We start from the raw sequence: 20,482 nt of genomic DNA, 5'->3' as shown, positions 1-20,482 counted from the left end.
GTTTGAAGTTGGTCCGCCCTCCAGGGCTATAGACATGGCTCCCTGGGCCTACAGCACTGAGGTCTCTTTCCTCACTGGCCACTTTAGAAATGGGGGTTTCCCTGGTGGTTCAGTGGTAGAGAATTCGCCTCCCACTGCAGGAGACGCGGTTCGATCCCTAGGCCGGGAAGATCCCCTGGAGAGGAAATGGCAACCCACTCCAGGATTCTTGCCTAAGAAATCTCACGGACGGAGCAGCCTGGTGGGCTTAGAGTCCATGGGGTCACAAAGGAGTCAGACGCGACTTCACAGCTAAACCACCACCACCACCACCACCTCGGAAATGACCCCACGGAGCCTTGGTCTGCCCATCCACAAATGGGGCGGCACGGCCCCGCCTGCCAGCCGTGCGGGGACAGGCCCTGGTTGTCAGCCCGGTGCTCAGCTGGAGGGCGCCCGCAGGGAGGAGCCCTTCCCGGATGGCTCTCGGGGACCATTCAGAGGGAATGAAATCAGCCCGTCTGCTTCGATTCCCGCTGATGATGTCCATGCGTCATTAGTGCCAATTAGGAGAAACGAGGGCAGAAAAGCTTTTGGCCTGGGGGCCCGGGCTGGTGGGAGGGTTGCTGGGACAATTGAATTCCCCACCAGACAAATGTGATTACCAGTGCAGCCTGAGCCCACCTCCCCGGGGGCCCGGGACATAAATGGCCAGGTGGGGCGGCCGCGCTCGTCCAGCCATGCAGGTCCCCAGCCCCAGCGTGCGCGAGGCGGCCTCCATGTACGGCACCGCGGTGGCCGTCTTCCTGGTCATCCTCGTGGCTGCGCTGCAGGGCTCGGCCCCCGCCGAGAGCCCCTTCCCCTTCCACATCCCCCTGGACCCCGAGGGGACCCTGGAGCTGTCCTGGAACGTCAGCTATGCGCAGGAGACCGTCTACTTCCAGCTCCTGGTGCGGGAGCTCAAGGCTGGTGTCCTGTTTGGGATGTCGGACCGAGGGGAGCTGGAGAATGCTGACTTGGTGGTGCTCTGGACTGACAGGGACGGCGCCTACTTCGGGGTGAGTCCTCCCCCACCGCAGCGCCCCCGATCCTGCCCTTCTCTGCACTCGCCCTCCCGAACCTGGCAAAGGAAGTCTCCCTCTCGCCTCTCCGGTCCCCTGTATCTGAGCATCCCTGTGTCCCAAGCTTGGGCGTCTTGGATGCCGACGTGAGGTCAAGATGGGAAACAAGTGCCTTCCCTGACTGCCCGGCACACCCAAGGAGCGCAGCCCAAGATGGGGGACACGCTCACCACATAAAGCACAGCCTCTCCACACGTCCCTGTTGCCCTTGGGAGGGCGGCCCCCACCCCCCCAGCTGCACAAACAGTGTGCGGAGCTCACACGCACCCAAGCGAGGGGCTCGGCCTGCGCCGCCTGGAAGCTGGTGTTTGCACACGTGGGTGACCTGCGCACCCGGCCTGGAAGGAACCATCCACACTGAGGCGCACACCTCACTCCACACCCCAAATTCACCCTCAATTCTTGCTGGAAAGGGTGGAGGAGCAGGGAGATTGCCCTTTGGAGGAGAGGGGCTTGCGGGGCCCTGGACAGACTGCAGAGGGTCCCCCCGGGTGGGGAGAGCCCAGCCATCCTGCCCTGAGCACCGCCCCAGCTTCCTCTACCCCCGCCTCCCCGGGGGCCAAACCCGCTCTCTCAGGGACACAAACCCAGGAGGGCTAACGCTCCTGCAAGTCAGCAGGCACTCGATCTGTGGGCAGAGGGGCTCTTACTTCCTGAAGAGTGGGAATCCGGCCGGACTGGCTAGCCAGGCTCAGGAGGGGCCTCCCAGCCTCGTGTGCCCCATCTGCAGAGTGGGTACAATTCTGCCTCTCTACTTTCTTGGGATAAGGGGGTTCACATGAGCTGACACCCTTGGCTGATCTTTCTGGAACCCCAGGGGTGCTCCATCCAACCCCCACCACAACTCTGCAGGCAGGAAGGAGCTTTGCCCATTTTCCCGGGAGGCGGGAGCCTGGGTGAGCCTGACCTCCAGCCGGATGGGATGGGGGCCACTGGCTCTGGGCTGCCCCGCCTCCCCCTCACGAGGCAGCTCAGTGGCTCTGGGTCACGGCCCAGGAAGACCGGGGCAGCACGGCTCCAAGCCGGTCCCAGAGGAGCAGCGAGCCCCGGGCCCAGCTTCCCCGGCTGCCAAGAGAGCTGGGGTGACTTTCGCATCCTCCCGCACAGGCAAGATTAATTTGCACAACAAATTCCTATGCAAACAAATGTCAGGCTTGTTTTTCCTCCTCTAGCAATATGTTCAACAAATACATTCTAGATTTCCAGCTGAAGGCTCACAGGCTAAGTTTCTGCTTCTGTTTGAACTGAGTCCTGCAGATCCCCAACATCCCCCGGCAGGAGCTTTGTCACGGCGCTTTTCTCCAGGGGGGAGATTTGGCAAAATCTTTCGTGGGTTTCTTTTTTCCTCAAGGAAATGAAGAAAATGTGCTGCCGCCCTGAATGCAGGGTTTGAAAGCATTCTGAGGCCGAATAGCTCTGGCCCGCGTTGCCCCTCACCTGCTGGTCGGGGCAGGGCCTCCCTCGCAGCCGCCTGGCCCAGGGGCTGTCTTTGGTGCCCTGGCCTGGAGCCCCTGGGTGGCCGGGCCTTAGGGCTGGGTGCCAGGAGGCAGCTGGGGATAGGGGAGGGGAGGGGCTGGCCAGAGCCGCCGCCCTTGAACATCCTGGGGACCGGCAGTGGGTCTGTGTGCTCCGGGGCCTCAGTTTACCTTCTCCAGGCAAAGCTGGGACTCGAGTGAGGTGCGCAGGTGCAGGGCTTCACTCTCTCGGGGCCTTTGAGTATGGGCTGGTGCCCACACCCCACTGCCAGCGCCTCTCTCTCCCCTCATTCTCCCCTCTCCAAGGCTCTGTGTGCTGTCAGGCCGCTGTCCCCCAGACCAAGAGGGATTCTTTGTCTAGGACCCCACGTCCCCAGTCCTGGCACCTCCTGGGTAATACAGTTTCTGGGTCCCACCCAGAGGTCTGGGAACCTGCTTGGCTGACCAGCGCCGGCTGGCATTTGAGGTCACCTGTCAAGGCCAGGCACCCCAGGGCGGGGTGTGTCCAGGGGCTGTGCTGTGGGTGACCACCCGCCCCCTCGGCCCGGCCGCTTGGGCTCCAAGCCTGACCTTGTCTCTGCAGGATGCCTGGAGTGACCAGAAGGGGCAGGTCCACCTGGACTCCCAGCAGGATTACCAGCTTCTGCGGGCACAGAGGACTCCAGAAGGCCTGTACCTGCTCTTCAAGAGGCCTTTTGGCACCTGTGACCCCAACGACTACCTCATCGAGGTGGGTGGCGGCCCGCTTGCCGTGGGCGGGGTGGAGCCATCGTAACGTCCGGGGCAGCACCCCGGGCCCCTCACCCACAGAGAGAGGGGCTCCCAGGGGCAGCCGGGCAGGGACAAGGCAGCTTGGGAGAAGCCAGCTCTGCTCTCAGCCTCTGATGCTTTGAATAAGCAGCTCTTGGCTGACACTTAGCTGACATGTCTCTAGACGTGGGTCTCGCCCCGAAGCCTTCTAATGGAGCCCTGAGTGACCTTGCCCTGGACTCGCTCTCTCCTCTGGGTCCAGCATCTTCAGTGGAATTCTGGAGAAGACTCTCCAGGAGACTTTGGTCCTTCGACCTGGCCCTGGTTGGCCAATGGTCTTTGAGGCTCAGGGCAAGCCCCCGCCTCCACTGGGCCTCAGTTTACCTGCCTGCAAAGGGAGAAAGGGACCTACAAGTAAGGCTCAACCTGCTCCGTCCAGGAATTCACGGCCACAGCGGATCCGAGACCCTTAGGGAAAAGCAACCCGGTTTTCTCTTGAAGACAAAATCCACCTAACTTTTCAGTGCACGTTGACACCCATGGTCTTGCGTTATCTTTGCAGCATGACAGTGACACAGGCTGGCATGGAGCAACGTGAGGAAACCGAGGCCAGACGGGGGAGGACGTGCCTGGGTACCCATGGCGTGGTGGGGACAGAGCTGGGGCCAGGATAAGTCCTGAAACAGACGGGTAGTGTTCTGGGGGCTCCGGAGAGCGCCAGTCCTTCCTGTCTCAGAGCAGGAAGAATCCAACCTGGGGCAGAGGGATCGAGAAGAAGGGGTTCATGAGAACATGACGCTTGGGAGGCAAGAGAGTCCTGCACCCCGAGAACTTAGTGGGCTACAGTTTTATGGCCAAAGGAGAAGTGGGGTGGGAGAAGACCCTCTCTGTCTTTCTTGAGTAGACATCACGCTTCCGTCATCAGCTCCTCCTCCCGGTCGGGCAGGGGAGTTTCCCTGTCCCTACATGGTCAGGCCAGGTCCACAAAGCACCGCTTTCCTGTGTGCAGAGGGCAGGCCCTAGCTCACTGAGCTGGGCTGGGGGCCTCTTGCCACCGCTGTTTTCTTATTTGGGGGGCGCGTCTCTTGCTGCTTCTGTATGGTTTTGTTGCTTGGTTCTGTGGTTAAGCAAATGCTTCTTGAGTAATCATTAACATTCAGGGGTCTCCTGTACTTTTTCCTACTTAGAATCCGCTAATGGGATTAACTATTTAATCACCTGCTTTGTGCCTGTCACTTCCAGAAGGTCACCCGAGTCCTCAACTCTCCTGCTTGCTTACCCATGGAGGAGGCAAGGGCGGGCAGAGCACCCTCTCCCCGAACTTTGCAGGGTGTCTGATGCCCATGTGTGCTCAGCTCAGAGCTTCTAGTCTGGTGCGGGGCAACCTCCCGCCTGGAGCTCTGAGACACCTGTGCAGAGAACAGCCCTATTCCCAGGGACCTGGGGAAGGCAGAGGGACCCGGGGTCCCAGATGAGCCAGCCTCGTTCACAGGGAGCCAGCAATGGTTAGTTGAACGAACACTAAGCGAATGTAGATTGAGGGCATTTAGGAAGACAAAAGGTATTAATGCGTGGGCTCTGGGCGTGGGTGGCCTTGGATTTAATCCCAGCCCAGTTCACACAGAGCCTGAAGGTTCCCGTCCTTCACAGAGATGAGAACCAAGCATGTCACGGTGGGGAGGGACCCGGCAGCCTCCCGCTCACCAGGAGCCGGGCTTGGGGCTGTGAGTGACGAGGCCCTGTCTTGCCTGCAGGACGGCACCGTCCACCTGGTGTATGGATTCCTGGAGGAGCCGCTCCGGTCGCTGGAGGCCATCAACACATCCGGCTTGCGCACGGGGCTGCAGAGGGTGCAGCTGCTGAAGCCCAGCATCCCGCAGCCGGCCCTGCCCGCGGACACGCGCACCATGGAGATCCGCGCCCCCGACGTCCTCATCCCCGGCCAGCAGACCACGTACTGGTGCTACGTGACCGAGCTCCCGGACGGCTTCCCCCGGCACCACATCGTCATGGTACGCGGGCCCCGGCGTGTCCACTCCTGGAGAGCTGTCCGGGGTCCAGCCCCACGCATGCTCTGACCCCCATCGCCCTGCTCGCTCCCCCTCCGCGCCCCCCAGGGCTGCTGCAGCCCGGCTTCCAGCCTGGACCAACCGATGTCTTGATTTCTGCCTCTTCCCCTGGGATGGGAATGGCTGTCTATCTATCTGTCTGTCAGGCCACACTCCCCCTTGAAATAACAGCTCAGCTCAGGGCTCAGTTGCTCTGAACATGCACCCGGAGACACAAGAATGACAACAGCTGCTGGATTACTCTTTGTCTGGCTCCAGGGGAAGGGAAAGTGGTTTACCCACTCCATCGTCCCAGCACTACACACACAGCCCTACAGATCAGCATCCTTATTCCAGTCGAGGGTGTATGGCCCAGAGAGGCTGTGTGAGCCCCCAACTTACACAGCAGGAAGCGACGGGACAGACTCACAGCTGCACCTGCCCCCTAGGCTCAGGCTCAGCCTTGAGCAGTCTCCGTGTCTCCAGCCCCTGCTGCTTTCACGCAAGGACTGCTGACTTCCTGTCCCCCCCCAACCAAGAAATGAATTGCCGGGGACCCCTTCCCTCTGCTTCAGCTCTCACCATGACCTTCTGGCAGATCCTGACTGGTTCCCAGGTGGTGGGTTAGCTCCCAAAACCCTGGACTCGAGGCTCCCCAGAAACCACCGGGTGCAGCCCTCCCATTTTACAGATGGGCAAGCAGAGGCCCACTCGGGAGGGGGGCTTCAGTGGGGGTGAGCGTGTGGGGGCGGGGTCTCAGCGGGTGCCCACCCCGCAGTACGAGCCCATCGTCACCAAGGGCAACGAGGCGCTGGTGCACCACATGGAGGTCTTCCAGTGCGCCACCGAGTTCGAGACCATCCCCCACTTCAGCGGGCCCTGCGACTCCAAGATGAAGCCACAGCGGCTCAACTTCTGCCGTCACGTGCTGGCCGCCTGGGCCCTGGGTGCCAAGGTGCGTGCCCCTCCCGCGTCTCCCCGGGGCCCCCTCTCCCCACTGCCTCTACGCCGCTGGAGTCCCATGGCTCTTTGGAGCCACAGATGCCTCCTCCAGCCCCTGTTCCTTCCCTCATGGGCATCATTCTCGCTCCCCATCAAGTTCCGCTGGATTTGGAGGGGACTGGCTGTGTCCAGGGTCTTCCAGCAGCTTCTTCCAGCAGCTCAGCGGTGGGCTTGGGCGGTGGGCTTGCCTGGGGTTAAGAGCTCTCTGCACCCCCTGACCTCAAGTCTAACAGGAGCACTGTGTGGGCTGGTAACGAGCTGCCCGTCAGCGGGAGAGCGTGGTTCTAACCTGGCTGCCCTACCAACCCTCGCCCCCACCCTTGCAGCTCAGGCTCCGGCACGCGGGTGGGTTTGCCCTGGCCCCCAGGGCCTCCCCTGGCACCTGCCCGTCTGTCTTCTGGGCTGAGCCCTCCCTTTGCCCTCCGCAGGCCTTTTACTACCCAGAGGAAGCAGGCCTGGCCTTCGGGGGGCCCGGCTCCTCCAGATTTCTCCGCCTGGAAGTTCACTACCACAATCCGCTGGTGATAACAGGTGGGACGTCCGAGCGCTGCCCTTCTTACCTGCCCCCGCCTGCCCTCGGAGCCCGTGGACTCGCTGTGTCCCGGGGGGTAGCCGGGCTGGCAGGGCTCAGCCTGCGTCCTCTCCCCCGAGTCCAGCCTGCCTGTCGCCTGACCCACTGTGGCCTGTGGCCCTCTCAGCCTCCTCTCTGCCCGTCTCCTGTGGCTGCGGTAGGCTCTTAAAGGCGCACACCCACACAGGAGGGGCCCAGCACCTCACCCCTCCCCCTCCACAAACACCAGCTGCTGCCGCCCTGGCACTGCCCTGGGAACCACCTGGGAAAGGCAGCTTGAGGTTTCTTGTGTGCTCATTTTGCAGATGAGGAAATTGAGGCCAGGGTAAGACACAGCTCACCCCTCCCCACAGCATTTCCTTGCTGGCACCTGCAGAGCAGACGGCTAGTATCAGGATGTGCCGACCAACGGGGACACAGACAGTGGAGAGAGGGTGTCAGCTGGAGGGGGGTGCAAACGCCGTATCTCCTGGAAGTCTAACTTCTGTGAGGCTGCTAAAACCCAGAGACGCCCCCTACCCCTGAGCACGAGGGGTGCTCCCATCTTCTTCCGTTCCCAGAACAGCATGGGCCGGGACAAGGCACCTGGCTGGATAGCAGAAAGCAGGGCCCTCCGAGCCAACATCATCCCTGACCCAGAACCCAGCCTCCGATGGCTTGACCACGAGGAGGCACAGCCCCAGACTGTCTCCAGGGGCAAGGGGCGTGCCTGGCTCAACAGGGGTGTTTCTGGCCATGGGCCTCCCTCCTGCTTCTCTCGAAGGAGCAAATGTGTGCCTGGAGTGTGCGTGTGACAACGGGGTTTTGTTTCCACGTGTTTTGAGTCAGGGCAGCAAACAGGTCCTGCTCGCCTGTCTCTCCTCTGAGTGGCCCTCGGCGACGGCACCTGGAAAGGCATCTGGGATTGATTGGAAATGTCTGCCCTGGGTGCTGGAGGGGTGGCCCTAGTCTGCCTCCTGCTGTTGAGTCCATGCTCAGCAGACAGAAACCCACGAGACCCTCCGCATGGGAAGCAGTGTGATCTTGTTCCCCGATCGACCACAGCAGACCTCGGGTCCAGGAAGATGCAAAGGCTTCTCAGGAGGGAGACGCAAGCAGGGGGCCAGGAGGTATGAAAGGAGGAGTCTCGGTGGTCCGGGCGGCATGGTGGCGGCCTTGGAGGACGAGGAGCCTTTTCATGAGGGAAGCCGACACGTGCTGCGTTCCAGATGGAGGGACAGGCTGTGCCTAGACATGGAGGTGGGCAAGGCCAGCATGCTCCAGAAAACACAGGTGGTCCGGCCTGGCTGTAGCGTAGGGGCTGGGAAAGCGAGGTGGGGGCCAGAGAGCAGGACGGCTGGGCCGCTCTGCACCCGAAGGTGGGCACAGGGTCAGTCTTTAGGAGGGTGATGCCAGCTGATACTACCCCAGAAAGTGAGAGGGTTTTCCTCCCCGTTTCACCGGCGTCTTCCACCATATATAGCCACACAGGCTTCTTCTCACTCACTTTTTTTTTAAATGACACTTTTCATTTGTGTAATGAAGGGCAGAAATGGTCTGATAAGAACCTGAGCTCCAGGCTGGGCCCAGCCCGTCTCTCCCTGGTGGTGTGACCAGGCGTGGGGCACCCTCCCCCTGCCCGTGCTCACTCACTCGCTCAGCCGCTCTGGGGCTGTGAAGGCTCGGGACACAGCACTCCCAACAGGGTGCAGGCTCCGGGGGTGAGCCTGACCAGTAGCCGCCAGCGATTTCTTCCCGGCCGCATAATTAATACCTTCTGCCACCGCTAGAATTATCTGCCGCACGCACAGAGAGGACCATAAGTCAGCTTGGGCCTTAGCGTGGTATGGGATTTATGGCTCATTTAAAACCTGAAAGCAAATGGATTTTCGAAAACTCCTTAAGCATCAAGGAAGTCTGTCTCTTCCTGATTATCTGCTTGTATTTATGGATCCTTTGCCAAATATAAGGACACTCCTGTCGCTTCGCAAAATCTGGAGATGGGTCTCTTTTCTATAAATATCAAAATTCCACAATTATTTCATTATTTAATCCCTGTCTGAATTTTAACCAATTGCATCTCCCTTTTTATTATTATCCTCTGATGTAATCAGCCCAGAGACACAGAGGCTGAGTTTGGACACTGCGGTGGTGGTGGTGGGGGGGGTGGCTGGTGCAAGGGGGCGGGAGGCAGAGGGGATGTTCTTGGTTCCACCTCAGAGCAGCTGAGCAGGGAGACAGCCCGGCCCCAAAGGCGCCGTGGGCTGCATTCCAGCTCGGCTACTTCCCAGCCCTGCAGTTCTTGAGCAGGGACTTTAGCTCAGGCTCCGTGCCTCAGTTTCCCCATCTATAACGTGGGACGATGATTCTTTGGTTCCACGGGCTCTCTGCCCGGCTCCCAGCTCTCCTGCGTATCCTGAGGGGGTGAGCCATGTCCAGCTCCACTTCTCCCCCGTGGGATCAGACCTGAACTGCTCAGGGCCTCGCTGAGCAATTCCAGGCAGGGAGAGGGCAGGAAGGGGCCGCTAGAGGCCTGTGGGTGCCAGCATCCCCGGACCTCCGGCCATCAGCTTCACATGACCACTGGGAGGCTGCCCAGGAAGTTTTTGGACTCACCAATTAGCTGACGGCAAGAAGAGCCGGCAGGGGTGGCTGGACTGTGATGGGCAGAAGCGATGATTCTTCTTTGGATGAGGCCTTTGACTTTGAGCCCAGAGAGGGACAGCAACTTGCCGGAGATCACACAGCACACTTGAGCAAACGGAGCCCAGGACGGTGTGAGAGCCGGGGGAGCTCCAGACCTCGCCCCAGGAGCCCACCCTCCTTCTCAGGTTTCTCCTGGGACGTCTTCCCAGGAGATGCAAGCCCTGGGTCAACCCTGCAGGACAGGAATCAACAAGGGAGCCCCAGAAGGACGTGCCTTAAATACTTCCTGCTGACCTCACCATGCAAACCCGCGCTCACCTGCTCAGGGGTGGAGGCTCCTCTGTGAGACCGGCCGTGCCCTCCTCTCCGCCCAAACCGAGCGGTTCGCGCTGCGGGTGGATTCCAGCTCAGGGCCCTGTGAACTCACAGGAAGAGCATCAAGGCGCCTGCCCAGCCCTTGGAGCGACTGGCCAGCTTCCCAACCCACGGCAGGCATCTCGCCCTGCCCGGCTCAAGAGCACCGTTCTGGGCTTTCATTTGCTGCCTTAGTTAAGTCTTCCCAGAGCACTTGCCTCGTTTTCACAGAGCACTTGCCTCGTTTTCACAGAAACAATAGCTCTTTCTCTCCCTATGGGAACCGCGCAGGGTGCGTGAATTTGTCTTCCGGTAACCATGGCGTCTGCCTGGACTAAACGGCTGTGGGGACAAAGGCAGGGAGCAGCAGGCATGGGTGCCCAGCGCCTCCTGGCTGAGGGCGGCTGGGGGTCATGTGTGGGGCTGGGGGCCAGGGCCTCCGCTCACCTCCGTCCCTCCTCCCCCCAGGCCGGCGCGACTCCTCGGGCATCCGCCTGTACTACACGGCTGCACTGCGGCGCTTCGATGCGGGCATCATGGAGCTGGGCCTGGCGTACACGCCCGTGATGGCCATCCCCCCGCAGGAGACGGCCTTCGTCCTCACCGGCTACTGCACGGACAAGTGCACCCAGCTGGTGAGTGGCCGGACCCGGGGCGGGGCCTGGCACTTCTGCTGAGGCCCGAGGGTGGGCACCAAGGGCAGCAGCTGTGACCTCGCTCCCCCCCACCCTGCAGCTTCTGCAGCCTCCCCAGCCCCCTGACCCCAAGGAGCCTTCCTGCGGCTGCGTGTTCTGCATCACCCTCTCCAGCAATAACTGTGGGCCCCCATTTGGTGGTGCGGCTGGTGGTAAAGAACCCGCTGGCCACTGCAGGAAATGTAAGAGACTCGGGTTCAATCCCTGGATCAGGAAGATCCCCTGGAGGAAGGCATGGCAACCCACTCCAGTACTTTGCCTGGAGAATCCCATGGACAGAGGAGCCCGGCAGGCTACAGTCCAAAGGGTCACAATGAGTCGGACACGACTGAAGCAACTTAGCATGCACGCATTCAGTCCACACCCCAGCCAGCATTGAAAATACGAGTTCAGCCACGAGTGGGCAGGCACGCGTTCACCGCGGAAAAACGCAGCTGACCCCCAAGGCCCCCTCAGCGCAGCGTCCTCTCCTCTGCCCTGGCTGCCAGTTCTGGGATCTTTTGTTTCCTTCTAGATGTTTTCCCTGCTTGTTGCTACAAGCCCGTTCACTTGCATGCTTCAAAACAAATTGAATAGTTCGTCCGTGACTTGCCCTTTAACCGACGCGCAGCACGGATGAAGTGGGAACTTCATCACCTGAGACCAGCCAGGCGTCCAGGGCAGAGCATACGAGGGAGCGCTGGTCCCCGGGGCTGCGAGGGGCAGGTGGGCACAGGTAACATCAGTCTCCTGAGCAGATGGAGGGCCTGAGCTTCCGGAGGAGTGAAAGGGGCTCCCCAGATTCTGGGTCCTCCATGCCCCCTGCCGCCCCCAGTTCTGGCCAGGGCTGACCTGTCCTCTCATCACCAGCATCCAGGCTGCCTTAACTTCCCACTGATGGGAAGAAACCCTCCAGGGAATTTATGTGCGCTCAGGAAACTTGTGCCAGGTGGATTCTGGAGGTGCAGCTGCCACGCACGGGGATGTGAGCTTTCACTGGGATGACTCTGGTAAAACGGCCCCCAGAAAGCCCACTCGGAGCTTTCCTCCCCCACAGTACTGGGGTGTGCCCAGCGCCCCAGACTTACCCACCCACCGTGCTAGTGTCTTAGCATGTCAATCATTGGGGGAAAAACATCCCTGCTGTTCTATTTGAATTCCCCTATTTATAGAAGTAGGCTTCCCTGGTAGCTCAGCTGGTAAAGAATCCGCCTGCAAGGCAGGAGACCCTGGTTTGATTTCTGGGTCAAGAAGTTTCCCTGGAGAAGGGATAGGCTACCCACTCCAGTATTCTTGGGCTTCCCTGGTGGCTCAGACGGTAAAGAATCTGCCTGCAATGCGGGAGACCTGGGTTGGGTCCCTGAGTTGGGAAGATACCCTGGAGGAGGGAAAGGCCACCCACTACAGTATTCTTGCCTGGAGAATCCCATGGACAGAGGAGCCTGGCGGGCTACAGTCCCTGGGGTGGCAAAGAGTCAGACACGACTGAGCGACTGACCTCAGGACACATTTATAGACGCTGAGGACCTTGGCGCCGACCTCTAGGCCATTCGCCCTCCTTTTCTGTGAATACCTGCTCGTAACTTCGTCCAGTGTTTCCGGTGGGCTGTCTGTCTTACTCTGGTGGTTTCTATTTGGCGGATGTTACTTCTCAGTCCGTTGTGAATGCTGTGCACACCCTCTCCCGCATGGCCCCTTCACTGTCACAGAGCCGGGTGAGGGTTTGCATATCCACCCAACAGATGAGGAACCTGGGGCCCGCGGGGGCCACCATGCCTGCCGTGCAGAGCGAGAAGTCAGGCGCAGCCTGCTCTGTGGTGAGGTTTAGAGTGGATTTGTCTTCCCATGAGTGGATCCCCTGGGATTTGTCCTTTGGCGGGGGGCTCCTCGAAGCCTTAGGCAAGCAAAGTGCCCTTGAGACAGAGCTGGTGGTCGTGTTGACCCTCTGACCTTGAGCACACCTCTCGCCAGCCTGGAAACGAGGGCCTGCCTGCCTCCTCTCCGCAGAGTCTCTAAGTACTTTACAGCAAAAAACAAAAAGAGCTCAGTGTTCTTGTTCCCCTTCCAATAGTACGTTCTTTGAGAAAATCGCATGTCTGTGGACGCTTGTGGAAGGGCTTCTGGAAGAGTGGGGGTCTCGTCTCTGTTGGCAGACCCCCGAGGGGCACAGCTTCCGCAGTCGGAAGTCTGTCCTGGTCTAGACATCCCAGCCGAAGACAAGCCCAGAAGAAGCACCGTGTTTTCGACCATAGGCCCCAAGACGGCAATCCCCCTGCACCTGTCACACATCTGGACTCTGGGGACCAAGGGGAGAGACCCGTGGTCCCACCCATCGGCAGGGGCTCCCAGTTGTCACACATGTGGCCATAAGGTCTCCCAGCCCTCCATCACTGCAAGGGGGCCAGAGGGTGCCCCTAATGACCAAGGGCAGGGGCGGTGGCTGGCGGAGAGCAAGCTGGAGGCACGGAGGGGGAGTCGGGTGACTCGCAGAGGTGCAGCAACCTGTGGTCACTTGGTGACGGAGCTGCCGACCGTGTGGACGGCACGGCGGTGCGAGGTCAGGGAGATGACATGTGGTGGAGAAATCGCTCGACGAATGTAATCGTTTTAGGATGATTTCCATCTAAACCGCGTGAGCGTCACGTCGGGGGAACGTCTGGGATGTCATCTTCTGCCCTGGGGGTGATGTGAGGGCTGGCCCGTCTCCCCGGTGCTTCCCGGCCATGACTGGGACGGCCAGCGCCTCGCCCGATTGGGGAGGAGGAAGGGCCAGGGCCACCCAGGCGCAAGGCCGCTCGTGGGCTGTGGGCTGCGGCGGCCGCCTGCCAAGCCCTGACCCTGCCCCGTCCCACAGGCCCTGCCTGCCTCGGGGATTCACATCTTCGCCTCTCAGCTCCACACGCACCTGACCGGCCAGAAGGTGGTCACAGTGCTGGCCAGGGATGGCCGGGAGACAGAGATCGTGAACAGGGACAACCACTACAGCCCGCACTTCCAGGTGGGGACCCCCATGCCTCCCGCCCCCGCCCCGCCAGGCCCGCCAGGGCACGGCCAGGGCCCCGTTTGACCTTCTCTTCCCAACACCACCCCCCCATCCCACGCTCACTTTCTAGTTCTAATGGCCTCCTGGCCGGAGGCCTCACTTAGCCATTCTGGTGTCCCCCAGGTCGTGGGGTGGCAGGGTGGGGCACTGGGTCTGCAGGACTCTGAAGTCTCGCCTCGTCCTTGCCCCTCCCCGCCCTCTGCTCTGCCCACCCCAGGAGATCCGCATGTTGAAGAAGGTCGTGTCTGTCTACCCGGTGAGTGCCTGGTTCAGGGCAGGAGACCGAGGTGGGGGGAGGGCAGGAAGGATGGGGAGGGCAGAGGCCGTGGAAGGCCTTCCAGAACCAGTTCTGAGACACCCCGGGGTTGCACAGGGGGCCCTTGGAGGGGCCAGGACCAGAGGGCACTTGGGGTCACAGGCCTCCTCCTGCCTGATCAGAGGACCACAGACCCGAGAGCTTCAGGGAGAGATGAGGGCCTGGGGCTCGCCAGTGGGTCGCTGACCATGCAGCAGGGCACTCTTGGGCAGGGTGGGGGCTGGCCCAAACGCAGGCTGTGACACCCGACCAGCCCCACGCAGCCACCAGCTGGCCTGTGGCCCAAGTAAGAAGGGGCCAGAGAAGTCGACTGGTCATCACTCCCTGGGGACACTCCAGGGTAGTCCTCAAGTGTGGGGACCCCGGGGGCCACTGTTGAGTTCCTCCGGGTGGACCGACCACTGTGGTCACTCGTGGGTCCAGCCCAGGGCACCTGGACCCCAGGCGGGCAGGTGCTGAGGGTGTCTGTCGCCTCGGCCCTCCAGGGAGACGTGCTCATCACCTCTTGCACATACAACACGGAAGACAGGAGGCTGGCCACCGTGGTAAGTCACCCCAACGTCCCGCCCCCTGCCACAGAGCTCAGGCACCAGTCTCAGCTCTGCTGGAGCACAGGGCGGGGGTGCCCCTCGCTCATTCATCCAGTAAAGCAGCAGCTCTCACGCTGTGGGCCCTGGGCCAGCATTAGCATCCCCTCTTCAGTTCAGTTCAGTCATGTCCGACTCTTTGCGACCCCATGGACTGCAGCACGCCAGGCCTCCCTGTCCATTACCAACTCCTGGAGCTTACTCAAACTCATGTCCATTGAGCCGGTGATGCCATCCAACCATCTCATCCTCTGTTGTCCCCTTCTCCTCCTCCTGCCCTCAAACATCCCCTGGGTACCTGATAAACACATAAACTCATCAGTTCCTCCCCAGGCTGGGTGGTGACTCCCGGCGATGTCTGCTTTAATGAGCTACCCGGGTTATTTTGATGGCTGCCCTAGTCGGAGAGCCAAGGCCAGAGACATGTGTCGGCACCGGAGCCCACGCTGGGGTGAGGCTAGGGGCGTGAGGGGGCTCCCTGCCTCCTGCGACCGGCAAAGGTGGGATAAAGCCGAGGATGCAGAGGAGGCGTCGCTCCCTGAGCTGCACGTGCCGGCTGACTGCTGTGCTGTCTGTCTCTCTGGCAAAGGCTGAGGACCCCAGGAGGGCAGGGCCTCTGCCCCCTCAGAACACGATCTGGCCTCGTGCGATGAGTGGGTGCACGCGTGCGTGCGTGGAAGCACTGAACACCCAGAGAGGCTGAACGGCAGCGTCTGGGGTGAGGCTGGCGCGCCAGTGCTGACGGGGTCGTCTCCACCCTGCAGGGGGGCTTCGGGATCCTGGAGGAGATGTGCGTCAACTATGTGCACTACTACCCCCAGACGCAGCTGGAGCTCTGCAAGAGCGCCGTGGACCCTGGCTTCCTGCACAAGTACTTCCGCCTCGTGAACAGGTGATGGCTCCACAGGGCGTGCCCGCTGTGCCTTCCATCCTGGGCACGGCAGGGCAACCCCGGCCCCGAACACTCCCCCCAACCCCAAACCTTCCAGGCCCTGGGCGAAAGCAGGGCGCCCAGGAGCAAGGTGAGCAGGAACCTGGCGATCAGGCCCCCACCCACCTTCAGGTGCCGGTGGCAGGCATCCCCAGGCGACCCCCATACTTGCTTCCTATCGAGTCTGGACTTGGCCCGAGAAGCCCCTCCACCCAGCCCTGGAGCAGCCGTTCCCACCTGAGCCAAGATGGCACAAGAGATGAAGCCTATTCGTTGTCAGGGCGGGAGGCAGGGCCAGAGCAGTGTGCTAGAAGGGCCACTCTGGGGACCCCACCCCTCTTCAGGGAGGCGTCATGGGTGCCTTGTTGGACTCCCCTCCGCTCCCCCAGACCCCACTCTGGACGGCTCCTTCTCTCACCAGGTTCAACAGCGAGGAAGTCTGCACCTGCCCCCAGGCGTCTGTCCCCGAGCAGTTTGCCTCCGTGCCCTGGAACTCCTTCAACCGCGAAGTGCTCAAGGCCCTGTACGGCTTCGCACCCATCTCCATGCACTGCAACAGGTCCTCGGCCGTCCGCTTCCAGGTGTGCCGCCGTGCGCACGCGTGCGTGTGTGCGCATGCGTGTGTGTGGCTTGTGAGCTTCCAGGTGTGCCGCTGTGTGCGTGCATGCGCGTGCGTGTGCGTGTGCATGTGTGTGGTTTGTCCACTTCTAGGTGTGGCTGCCTGTGTGTGTGTGTCTGGGGGGGCATCCATTTCCAGGTGTGCCTGCTGTATGCGTGTGTGCATGTGTGTGCACATGTGCGTGCGTGTGTGGCCTCCCATGTATGTGCGTGTCCGTGCGTGCGTGTGTGCATGTGTGTGTGCTGCATGCGTGTGTGTGTGCGTGCGTGTGCGTGTGTGTGCACGCGTGCGTGTGTGTGCGTGCGTGTGCGTGTGTGTGCACGCGTGCATGTGTGTGTGCGGTTTGTCCACTTCCAGGTGTGGCTGCCTGTGTGTGCATGCGTGTGCATGTGTGTGTGCTGCGCGCACATGCGTGTGGTTTGTCCGCTTCCAGGTGTGCTGCCGTGTGCGTGCATACACGTGTGTGTGCGTGCGTGTGCACGTGTGTGTGCCCACGTGTGTGTGTACGTGCGTGCGTCGTGTGTGTGGTTTGTCCACTTTCAGGTGTGGCTGCCTGTGTGTGCGTGTGTGTGTGTGCGTACACGTGTGTGTGCGTACACGTGTGTGTGTGTGCATGTGTGTGGTTTGTCTGCTGCCAGGTGTGGCTGCCCGTGTTGGGGGGAGGGTGCATCGGCTGGGGCCGGCCGGCTGCCCTTGGCCACACAGTCGCCCCTTCCGGACACCCAGCAGCAAGTTCTGCCCACTGCTGTGCCCCAGAACCCCTAGAGGACCCCAGTGGGTGACAGGGCTCCTCCCCCAAGGAGCTGGCAAGAAGCACTCACACAAAACAAAGACCAGGTGGTGAGAGACGGCCCAGACAGACAGCCGACCACCTACGGAGCGTGCTGACCACTGCCCCCGAAGGTGCCGCCCTCTCTGGCACGCCGGCACATCACGGGACTAACCTCAGTGGTGTGAGTGGGGCATCCGCAGCCTCCCCCGGAGCCTAACAACACAGCGCTCAGGGGGTGGGGGCGGTGAGAAGTCAGGGTCTGAGGCTGCAGGCTGGGTTCTCTCCTCATTCGGGACCCACCGGGATCCAAAGGCATCTCGCTGAGCCCCTGCGAGCTCCTGGCAGGGCCCAGGGCCTGGGCTGGGGCTGAGTTAGGTGGAGAAGGCCCCGCAGCCTGCAACTCTGTGAGGCAGCTTTCCTGGAAGCACTGGGAGCTGGACTAATCGCTAATTGAACATTCCCAGCCCCAAGGTGGGGGCCAACACTGGATCATCAAAGAGCAGTTTGGGGCTGATGTCTGACGTGGTTAAGTGCGGCGTTTGACGCAGCCGTGTGTATGAGTCGGGGGGTGGGGAGAGCGGCTGAACACTCAGGCTGCACCCAGGCCTTCTGACCGCTTCCCTGAAGGAAGTGAGGGGTGGCTGAGCAGGCAGATGGGGTCGGCCCCGTCTCCCAGGTGAGGACCCCCATGTAGCAGTGGGCGGTTTGCTTTGGTTTGGGAGAAGGTGAGTTTAAGGGCAGGAACCCACAGGGTCACTGGGAGAAGTGCTGGGGGAGGTGGCCCCCACTTCGCCCCTCCAGCCTCCATTTACCTCCTCGTCCCTTCCTTGCAGGGCGAGTGGAATCAGCAGCCCCTGCCTGAGATCGTGTCCAGGTTGGAAGAGCCCACCCCTCACTGCCCAGCCAGCCAGGCTCAGAGCCCCGCCGGCCCCACCGTGCTGAACATCGGTGGGGGCAAAGGCTGAACGTGGGTGGCCTCTTCGCTCCCCTCACCATGCTGCCCCTGCGGGCTCACAGCAGCCCTGTGCACCCCCTACTCTGTGAAGACCCCCATGGAACAGCCCAGCACGGAGGGCTGGACCAAGCCACCACCTGAGACCAGGGTCTGGTCCAGCTTTCTCCCCCAGGGACCCCCTGCATGGCTGAGAGGGTCCCGTGACAACTTTTGCTGACCCACCGAGGCCCAGGTGGAACGGGACCCTTGCACACCCTTTGACACAGCATAAGGGTAACCCCTCTTGGAAGTCTAGAGTCCAGAGCCCCGAGAGCCCTGCTATCTCGCTGGGGCTGGGGGGTGCCTGTCTCCTGGGACACGAGCCACGACCGGACGCGGGCCAGACTCCCGGAGCTGTCCCGGCCCCGCGTCCCCAGCCCCTGCAGAGGGTGATCGGTGTTGCGTGTGACGGGTGCAAGTGCTGTTGTACTTAAACGTGTCCCTGCAGACCAGCTCGTGTGTCGCAGTGGGCGTCTTCTCTGCCGATGGGGGCAGGACAAACCACTTAGCTAGTTAGAGACTCGCCTGGGAAATTGCTCCATTGGAGGGTAAACAGATATTTTCACCTACCTAAAGGGAAAGCCTAAGAACAGCTCTCACCACCACCAAAAGGATGAGACGGGAAGGATCTAGGCCAGGATCTGGATACCAGCTCCCTGGGAGATGGGGTCAATGGCCCAGGTCACTTCTCTCTGTGGTGGGACAGGTGGCTGACAGAGCAAGCAAGCCCTGGAACCAGACCTGCGCTAGAAGGCCAGCCCCACCTCCCCGACCCTCGGTCTTCTCATCTGTGAGACGGGGCCAGTGTCGTGCAGGTTGCTGAGACGATAAGGCTCACGCCTGGGGCCAGCACCCGGTGGCAGCTAGTGCAGGGTGGCGCTGCCTGGCCAGGCCTGCCTCCTGGGTCGTTTCCACCTTCCCTCCCTCTTAGCCGGCGCTCGTTTCAGGCCAAGTTCAGCTCTTTGATAGTTGCTGCTGAGAGAGACAGATTCAGCTCTGTTCAGCCAGTTCAGCAAAATGCTGTGCAGCTTCTAGGAGAGGGTGGGTGATGGATGGGCCTCTGGGCCCCCCTTACACCCCAACAGCCATCCGCTAAATGCCACTTCTCCTCCTGCCAGCACTTCATTACAGGCCAGGCGCTGCGCACCACGTCTTGTAAATCACACTGCCCCTGCCATAAGTCAGGCCGTGACGGCTGTGAGCTGCCAGGCCTGACGGAGGCTGCAGAGCGGCCAGCCCTCTGTCATCTTTAGAGCCTCGGGGGGCAGTGGGGCGAGAGGCCCTCTCTGCAGGGCCCCGGCCTCAGGAGGGCAGCTGCGGCTCACCTAGCCGCTGGCCTTGACCGTCTGGTCCAGGAAGTCCCCTCCCTCTGAGGGGTCCCGTCAGCCCGGAGCTCTGGGGGAGGGCTTGGAGGTGACCCCCGGCCTCACCCCCACCCAGCCCGTCTATCGCTTTGTTCCCCAGACCCTGGGAGGCACCAGTGGCGCCTGCCCCAGCCTCACCCAGGGGCGAGCCCAGGTCCGCAGGAGAGAAAGTCGCCCCCCGCCCCCAGGGTCCCTGGGGGATTAGTGGCAACCAGGAATCGCTCCCAGTTCCAGAACCTTCTGCCGCCCTCACTGACACGCCCTCCCCTGCACTCACTGTTGCCCTCGGGCTGGTCGCTCTTTTCCTTGGGGGGTGGCGTGTGGTTTGCCCCACGCACAGGCCCCTGCCGCCCCCTGCCCTGCCCGGAGCATCCCACCCGGGTCATCTGTAAGAACATGCACCCTGGTTCTGCATTAACTCGGCCACGAGCCCAGGACACGCTGTCTTTCCTCCCACTGACAGACGGGGGCACTCAGACACCTAAAGCCAGGTGCCAGGGTCACCCAGCGTGCGTGGGGGGTCCTGGAGGTGACCTTGGGCCTGTGTGATGGCAGAACCCAAGCTCCCAGCCTCCAGCCTCCCCTGAGGACCCAGGCGGCACACCCTGCACCTCATGGGGACCGAGCTAAGCCAGCCAGGGAAACGTCTGCGGCCAGGGCTGGGCGCCCCTCAGCCAGGCCCCCCATGCACCGTCAGGCTCGCCCACCTTCTGCAGGACAGGAGAGATATGGGCCCAGCGGCCAGGGGTCCCGTTCTGCCCTCTGCTGAGTGGCTCTGGCCAACCTACTCTCCTTCCCTGGGCCTTCCTCTCCCCGTCCGCCCACGGAGAAGGCTCCCTGGGCTCCTGGGGGCGAGGGCTGCTAGGGTGCCAGGCCTGGAGAGCCAGGCTGAGCTGTGCCCGTGCAGGCTCTGTGTGGAGACAGCCTGGGAGGTGGGGGTGCCTGGCCTGAGCCGGCCCCAGGATGCCCCGGGGCCACACTGCCCACTGGCCATTAGGCTCATGTGGCTGTTGAAGCGTAATCGTAAATAAATTAAAGTGATGTAAAATAAGGCATCTGGGTTCTCGGTCACAGCAGCCACATTTCAAACGCTCCACAGCCACATGTGGCCAGGGCTCCGGTATGCATTGCTGGGATATCGGCCCGTCCACCAGCATGGAAAGTCCCATCGGGCTGCTCCGCACCAGGGTCAGGCCCCAGACTGATGGGGCGGGAGCCACCTGCACCCTCTCCCAGCTCCCTCCCAGTAGGCCCGGC

The 20,482-nt window shown here is 61.7% G+C and overlaps 1 protein-coding gene across 1 annotated transcript; it reads left to right on the top strand.

Annotated features, from left to right (window-relative positions):
* The first annotated feature begins 719 nt into the window (after positions 1 to 719).
* On the top strand, positions 720 to 20,193 carry DBH (dopamine beta-hydroxylase). Its single transcript, XM_005897434.2, has 12 exons — positions 720 to 1,037; positions 3,159 to 3,305; positions 5,080 to 5,337; positions 6,152 to 6,328; positions 6,804 to 6,906; positions 10,394 to 10,560; positions 13,454 to 13,597; positions 13,860 to 13,898; positions 14,444 to 14,503; positions 15,310 to 15,437; positions 15,898 to 16,057; positions 17,701 to 20,193. Exons 1-12 carry the CDS (start codon positions 720 to 722, stop codon positions 17,830 to 17,832), a joined length of 1,833 nt encoding a protein of 610 aa, XP_005897496.2. The 3' UTR covers positions 17,833 to 20,193.
* Positions 20,194 to 20,482: the final 289 nt, after the last annotated feature.

Source organism: Bos mutus, chromosome 11, assembly GCF_027580195.1.
Source record: "Bos mutus isolate GX-2022 chromosome 11, NWIPB_WYAK_1.1, whole genome shotgun sequence".
NCBI lineage: Eukaryota > Metazoa > Chordata > Mammalia > Artiodactyla > Bovidae > Bos > Bos mutus.
This window is presented reverse-complemented; position numbering and strand designations above follow the sequence as displayed.